An 8408-nucleotide genomic window follows, 5' to 3' on the forward strand; every position below is an offset into this window, starting at 1 on the left:
TTTTTTTATTATGCTGTGTTTTAATGTACAGCACTTTGTATCAGCTGTGGTTGTTTTAAAGTGCTTTATAAATAAAGTTGGTATGGTATGGTAAATCATCAAGATACTATTGTAAACATGCAAAGCGCAGGCAGTGAATTTTTKAAGTGACATTTTTTCTTAAAATATAAATATGTAGAAATACTTTTTTCTTTTAACAAAATTGATGCTCCATTTAAATACTTTTATCTTCTGGGTATGATTTTCCATCAGAAATGGAATCTGCCAGTGATGTTGTAAACTTACCTTCAGAGGTGGCTTTTCTCAGCTCCTCGTCTTTATTCTGTAACAGACACATTAAACAACACCATTTTAACACTACGACTACTCTACAGAACATTCTCATCAGAACCCTGCAATCTGTAAGATACTAAATTAGGAAAACATCTGCTTCTCTTACTGTACAACTGCAGGAGCTGATGAAGGAGCCCTGCTTTTCCACTGTGCACAATTAGCTTAAAGAACTGAACATTCTTTCAAGGTCATGTGAACCAGAAATTTTAATCAAGAAATCTGTGGGCACTCTTCAGGGGTCAAAAATAATCACAGGATCAGTGTAATGAGTGTTTCTTTACAACTTGTGGAACTGACAGCTCTTCTCAACATTTAAATGACAACTTCAGGCCAAATAATCACAAGCATCATGCAAATAAAGTTGTTATAGTCTGACATAACTATGGAGGCTTGAAATCAGAAGAACCATTTAATTTAAGCTAAATTAAGGTTTGGGAAAATGTGCATAAAAAAAAAAAAACATGCCAGAGGTTGTGTCCACACTAGGGGTGTGCCATATTGCCTCGATTATGGTAATACCGGTGGCTTTTTTGACCCTGGTGAAAAAAATGTATATTGCGATATCAAATGATGACGCCATTTAATCGAGCCTTACCTGTGCAATAACCAAGAACCCAGACCCTCTGAATAAAAAAATAGTGTATGACAAAGTGCTRGTTTTCACCAGGTTAGTCCTTCCCTTATTGTAGATATCAACAAAATTCAGTCCAGTTCAGACTGTGGACCAGATGACCAGCTGACTAACTTCTTCTTTGTTTTAAGGCAATATTAATTTTTTCACTAGTGTCAAAAAATCTAATGGTATCCCTGTAAAAAAGATGATATGGCACACTCCTAGTCCACACGCACGCACGCACGCACACACACACGCACACACTGACACACACTCCTACCCTGTCTACCTGGCACATCTTGGTTTCAGCAGGTGGAGTTTTGGACACTCCCATTGTGTGCAGCATCACCTGAAGCCTCTGTTCAAAGCCAGGTGCACCATCAGATGCATGTTTCTGAAAAGCGGAGAGCACAGATATGTTCATATGAATGTTATTGTACAAAAGCATCACATGCACCAAACCGGCAACACTTAAGTCGATTCATTGCGTAAAGCCAACAGATGTTTAGATGTTCTTGCATTTCTTATTTGCTGCAAATCATTGAGATCCCAGCTCTGCAGTATAAGGTAGAGTAGAACATAGGGTTAACATTGGAGAAAAATGAAGTAATTGAGAATGTGAAAAGAAAGCTAATCGTCATCAAGCCTAGTTTGGTTTTAAGAAATCTAACTGAAGTTAAGTTAAATAATAGTGGAAATTTCTGGAGCCTTGCAACCCTAATGAGTATGAAACTGTTTACAAGCCAGGTTTAATCTGCCACATCTGCTGATAAGTGGAACTGAACACAACTAAAACATCTGGGACATGCACACACAAATGGACTCCTGGCTGCAGTATTGCTGCAGCAATAAAACAGATAAATTCATAAAAAATATTCATTGATGTCCACTAGTTAAAGGGTGAAATTCCACTTCAACATCATTTTCATTGATTTAAATTATCCTTGTTTTTTTTAACCAGTGTTGTGCATCTGTTATAATGTGAACCATTATCTTTGTGCTCCAATAAATATTCATGACATTGGTGGCCTTAGTGTGTTGTCAGACTGACCTTATTGGGTGTATTATCCTTGTCATCTGGCTCTATTCCTGTCAGCAGTATGAGACTCTGGCTCTTGTTTTCTCTCAGTCTTTTGGTCACCCTCAGTCTCCTCTCCACATATGATGGAGCTTCTGGCTCAGGTGGTGTTGCAATGACTGCAGGAGTGGTGCTGAGGTGTGGTGGTACAGGAACTGCTGCTTGCTCCGGTTCAGAAAGCACAAAGGTGGTGAGTTTGGGGTTTGTTGTGATGGTGGGGTAGGAAGGAGTCATCTCACTGGATTGTGTTGTGCTTAATGACTCAGCAGGGGTTACCGTTTCCCTCACAATGTCGGCAAGATAGCGGGCGGGGGCAGCAGTTCCTTCAGTAGTAGTGGCATCATTATAAATGTTAGCAGCCTCCTCTGTCTCCTTCTCTCTTTCCTTCTCCCTCTCCTTGTCTCTTTCCCTGTCTCTGTCCCCGTCTTTGGCCTCCCGGAGGGGTCGAATGAGATCTGCAATGGAGGTCCTTTTGACCTTGACCCCTTCAGCTCCATGTCCTCCATCTCCACTGCCTGTCTTGGCAGCTCGGCCTGTTCGAGCCCTCTTGAAGGCRAAGAAATCACCTAACTTTTTCTTTATATTTTTTGTAGGARTTGTGGTGGTGGAGGAACAAGTTGTGGATGGGAAGGTGGTAGATGAGGAAAGGGAGTGAACATTAATGGATGGAAGGGAGGTGTCAGTAGATGTGGCAGAGGGAGAGATGATGGGAGTGGTAGATGGAGTGATGTCAGACGGAGTGGAAAAAGGGGTGGAGCTTGGCACTGTGGGAAAGATTTGGGCAGGGTTTGACGCCTCCCATCGGCCTTTTCTGCAGTGGAGAGACAGCAGAAAAAGCAACAGAAGAAAGGAGACACTCAGTACTACAACTAGTTCAAGAACCAAGTAACATGCCCTACTCCGGTTCACAAAACTAATACTCATGCAAATGGCAGACAAAGCAAAATCAACTCTCAGAGATCAGAATGTTTTGTCTCAGGAGAAGTAAGACTTGTAGTGTGTCACGTCTAGAAGCCACACAGCAGATTGGCCATTTGGACCAATTAGTTATTGCTCTTGGAGTCACATGTAAGGAGTTTAAATTTACCTGCTTTCTTGAATAGAACCAACTGTGCATGACTACAGCATGTACACATTAGTGGAAGGAACAGATCCCAGAGGTTGTCCATGGTATAATCATGAGTAAGGATATTCTGAGTAGGTGTCATTTAGAAATGTACTGTGACATCGGTTGGTCAACACTAACTGATGATTGGGCAGTTGGAAATTAAACAAATCCAGTCTTTTTCTGATCACTGAACACACCACATCAAGCAGAAAAAGCTCTTTGGTGTGGAGCCTGTTGCTGATGGATGAAGATTCAGTTTAGCTGTTTTCAGTGTCATGGAGGTATTCAAAGATGATGTCAAAACAAACACTAGTCTGCTATTCATTCAAGCTGCGAGGGAGTGAGAGAGAGCGAAACTTGGAGTTAATAACATTAGGGCTAATTGGAGCACAGTAAAACTGYTGCTTTCCCTTTTTGACTTTTCAATCTCAGCATTAGGCTGTTTTTGGAAGYCAGTGCATCTCTAGGTTTGTTATCTAAAAACTAGATTAATGTGTTACTTCTCTCATTGAAAGAATTTGTCAACATCATATCTATCTCCAATATCCAATTTTGCAAAACTTGTTATATTTTTAGGCTTTTAATTCAYGTGTTCATGCTGTGAGCACTGCCATGTCATGATTTCATGCATCATGACACTACATTTAGTAAGTTTTAAAAACCTAGAATCCTTTAACACAGGGACATTCACATCACAAACATCAAACGTGACCAATGACTGAAATCAATGACAAAGTCCTCTGAGAAGAGATTAGAGGGTAGTGACCAGGGGTTAGGGGATGACAGGAGGACAGTGGAGGGCATTCAGATCAACAGAAGGGGAGCTAATAAACAAGCAGCCACCTGTCATATGTTCACTTCAAACATCCTTCCGGGTCATGACAGTAATATCCACATTCAGAAACCCTGAATATCCCACTGAGGAACTTGCTTAGCCATTTTGGAATGAACCATGCAAACATCACTAACACAGTTGGAGCATCAACTAGAAATGATCAACTAATTGACTGCATTCACATTTAAAAACTACAGATCAGTCCGATATATGTTATACTGAATAATGAGTATGATTCCTTTATATCAAAGTCAAAGTCACATATTTATTGAAATTAGGGTGGTTGCAACTTTTGACCCACATTCCACAAAAGAACAATTTAAAACAACCCATATGTTTTTGAGGTTTTATCAATAAACAGATTGAAGTGAAGTGTATTTTCAGCATTGATTCATTTTCTCTGACTTGCAGGTTATCAACTTCTGAAGTAAATCCTAACTGATGGTGACCCATTTTTGTCTTTCTGGTGCTTAGATTTGATMTCAGTTTCCTGAATTATGTTTCCCCATCTTCTTTTTGAGAAACCAACTTTAGGTTCAAATGTTTAGATCATTCTTCTGGTCTTTTAACTACTTTGCCATTAGTTTTGGCTTGCAACAAACTGTCTAGTCAGATACAGATCATTTTAAAAATGATTCTGGGTTGTTATGAAAATTAGAGATTTTTGTCTCATTCTTTATTTAGGGCAAAAGAAGCCAACAACCTGGATGAAAAGCAATCCCACACATTGGTTGAATTCACCGTTGTTGGGACCAATAGAATCCAATTTTTCTTCTCCAGGTAAAAAAAAATGTCCTCAAATTCTTAGCAAACAAATAATATTTAATTAGAGAAAATAAGTTTGCCCCAGCCTTCTGCTGTCCAATTTCCTGCATGGTTTCAGTCTGGCCTCTATGTTTTCCTTGTAGAGAAGTACATTATTTGTTGTCTTTCTTGCCCTTGGTCAAAAGTCTTGGCCAGTTGCACTTACATCCTCCTACTGCCCATGCCAAGCAACCGTTGTCCCTTGTGGCAACATGAGTTTAAAGTCCTCAATAGGAGAYAGTTCTAGTGCAAGTTMATTTGAGTCTGGGCTAAAGTTCATCCAAAGAGGCAAATAACCTATCTGCATGAAATAAAAATTCACCTTGTTTCTACATAGTGTTCTAGAATGAAACAAAAATGGTAAGWAAAGCCACAAAGTTATCAAAACACAGCAAAAACTCTGCAATAAACTGCACTCCTGAAATAAAGTGCCCCTCTTTTGTGTTTAATGCAGAGTTTCAGAGTTGGGAAAGTACCTGAACATAGAGAGGCATTGCTTGTATGCATTATTGTTGTATACAACAAATATTAATATGTCATTATGCTTTCTTATACAATGTTAATAAAGAAATTATACAGAGTTGCTTTTAAAATGCAATCATGCAAATACACAAAGTTTGATATTGTAAATAAAAGCAATTGAGTTTTAAAAAAGGGGGTTCATTAGTTCTAAAATGCATCAGAATGCTTAAACTAAAAACAATTCAGATAGTTTGGTCCATGTGCTAAAACCGGAGCAAGCAGCTAATAGGTAAAGATTGGAAAGTCAACATTTCTCCCACTTCACCAACAACTTTTGTTTAGAGCTCTATCACTGTCTCTCAACTCAGTCACCCACCATGGTTAACAGTTTCAAAGTAACAAGATGTGGAAAAATACATGTCAAAAATAGGACACACCCATTAAATGTTCAGGTCTTCAAAAAAAAAACAAAAAAAAATCATACATCAATGTCTATTCTACTTTTATTTATCTCTGAAGAAGAAAGTGATTAATTACAGGTATGCATTAAAACAAATCTTGCATCACTCACTAAAAAAAGACTACTACAAAAATGTGTCTAAATTGAGAAGTTAGGACACCCTGCACTCTAATTTGCTCGTCTTTCCCCTTTTTGCTCAAAACAACCAGTCTCTCATACACTGCATACATAATTGCTGCGCAAGTTTTAGTTTTGACCACATCATCATTTTTATGCATATTCTCCAACTCCAAGCTGCATAAACTCAAATGCATCAGCTAATATAACCATATTAGCTGATGTGTATTTGTTTAATGAGGGAGGGTGGGGCCTACAGAAATTAACATCCTGTATCAAGGTGTGCATAATTATGAGGCAACTTCTTTTCTTCTTGCTATGTCACTTGTTTTAGAATTTAACACTTCTTTTGTAACACACTGTTGCTTTAACTGATATAGTTACATTGTGTGTTTTCTGCTGTTGTATAATAACTCACAATGCACAGTCAGGAAGGATTTTCTTGGTGAAAAACTCTTCTACTCCCTCATCCACTCTGCCCATTGCCTCATTATCTTCCTTCTTTTCCTCAGAAACTGGTTCCTGTGAAGAAAAAAAATCATGTAAACAGTGACAAAAATCTGTGTGGTCTGTATTGAAGTACCATTCTAAAGATTAAATCAGTGACCAACCTCCTAGCATTTAGTTCCAGTCACAATGTCTGATGTGATTGCCATTATATAGTTTGTGGTAATAAACCACCTACTTGCATTTCTGAATGCTTACATCTCAATATGTCATTGGTGCATTTAGTTCTGTGTCACACTTATTGCTAAACATACCCTTAGTGTTTGAATGCATGAGATACAGAGAAATACATTCTTACTGCTTTGTATTTCTACCAGGACTTAGCCTGATCAGTGAGCACAACATTGTTTTTTTTTAACTTGATCACAATTAATTTGCTTATAATTGCATTCCCAACTTTGTAGGGAAATGTAATGCAGCAAAGATTTCTCGAACAATGTATTTGAAATATGCCATTTCTCACTTACTAGGCAGTAGCCAAGAGTAACACCTGTSCTTTATCTGGGGGTGTTGTAAAGCTCTGTGATGTCCCCACCACAGGCCACTGAAAACACTCAAGTAAATTAAGTGACTAAAATATATACCAGTGTTTGAATGATCAAAATGCTACTATATGTCATGTTTTCAGGTTCACAAAGTTCTAAGATTTGGGGGTATTTCCATTTTTATTTATTGTCTAATGAAATGACTTTGCTTCTGTTTTGTGCCTCCTGTCTGACAGCCACCTGTCTCTCTGYGCCTCATGCCAACATGCTTTTTGGTCACACCACTGCGGCTCTGCATTTCATTTTCTCTCACAAATATAATCCCATAAATAAATTTGATAACCTATGAGATATCTATATATAMATTTAAGAATATTTATTATCAATATTATCAACTTYGAAAAATGCAAGTGATGACTGAGCTTCTCACCCCATCTCTAAGGGAGATCCCAGACACCTTACAGAGAAAACTCATTTTGGTAGCTTGCATCCATGACTTTTAGTCAAGAATTCTTTTGGTCATGATGACCCAAAGCTCATGACCATAGAAGAGGGTAGGAAGGGTAGGAACGTAGATCGACCCGTAAATTAAGAGCTTCGCTTTTTGACTCAGCTCTCTCCTTCAAACGACAAACCGGTACAGTGCTCACTTCATTACAGACGCTGCACCAATTCGCCTGTCAATCTCCCGCTCCATTTTTCCGTAATTCCTGAACAAGATCACGACATACTTAAACTCCTCCTCTTGGGGCAGGGCATCCTCCCCGACCCGGAGAAGGCCCTCTACCCTTATCCGGCTCAAGATCATGGCTTCAGCTTTGTAAGCACAGATCCTCATCCCAGCTGCTTCACACTCAGCTGCAGTCCGTTTCAGTCAGAGCTGTAGATCACGACCTGATGAAGCCAGTAGGACCACATCATCCACAAAAAGCAGAGACGCAATCCTAAGGCCCCCAAAACAAATCCTCTCAACATCTTGGCTGCACCTAGAAATTATATACATAAAACTAATGAACAGAATTGGTGACTAAGGGCACCCCATACCTGGCCACCGAGGAGCTCTTTAACCACCTCAGTGACATCATCACCAGAGATTGGAGAACTCGATCCAGAGTCCCCAGGCTCCGCTTCTCAATGGAAGGCATGTTGGTGGGATTGAGGAGGTGTTGGAAGTATTCTGCCCACCGGCCCACAACATCCCAAGTAAAAGGTCAGCAGCACACCATCCTCACTATAAACAGTGTTGGTGATCTACTGCTTCCCCCTCCTGAGACCAGAACTCTGGTGGACCAGAGTTGCCCTAAGCCAGTGGTCCCCAAACCTTTTCTTGTGAGGGCCACATAACTTTTCCCTTCTCTGGTGGGGGGCCGGAGTCARTTTGTAACAGAAAAAGTGTGACGTTTGCAAGAGTGCCTAAATGTAAAAATTTATTGTTGTCCAAAAAGCACAATCAAATGACCCTCTCTGGGTTCTTCACAGCCCTGCGACAGACTGGCGACCTGTCCAGGGTGTACCCCGCCTCTCACCCGAAATGTTCGCTGGAGATAGGCACCAGCAACCCTCCTATACCCACCAAGGGACAAGGGTGCAAGAAAATGGATGGATG

General features: G+C 39.8%; 1 protein-coding gene across 1 annotated transcript in view; it reads right to left on the bottom strand.

Annotated features, from left to right (window-relative positions):
* Positions 1–8408, bottom strand: part of carmil2 (capping protein regulator and myosin 1 linker 2) — a 96937-nt gene that overhangs the window by 26090 nt on the left and 62439 nt on the right. The window contains exons 31-34 of the mRNA XM_017305147.1: positions 6229–6332; positions 1998–2985; positions 1236–1340; positions 286–322 (exon numbers count right to left, since the gene is read on the bottom strand). Of these exons, the coding sequence (XP_017160636.1) occupies positions 286–322; positions 1236–1340; positions 1998–2985; positions 6229–6332 (1234 nt within the window). The remainder of the gene's footprint in view (positions 1–285; positions 323–1235; positions 1341–1997; positions 2986–6228; positions 6333–8408) is intronic.

Source organism: Poecilia reticulata, linkage group LG6 (assembly GCF_000633615.1).
Source record: "Poecilia reticulata strain Guanapo linkage group LG6, Guppy_female_1.0+MT, whole genome shotgun sequence".
NCBI classification, from domain to species: Eukaryota; Metazoa; Chordata; class Actinopteri; order Cyprinodontiformes; family Poeciliidae; genus Poecilia; species Poecilia reticulata.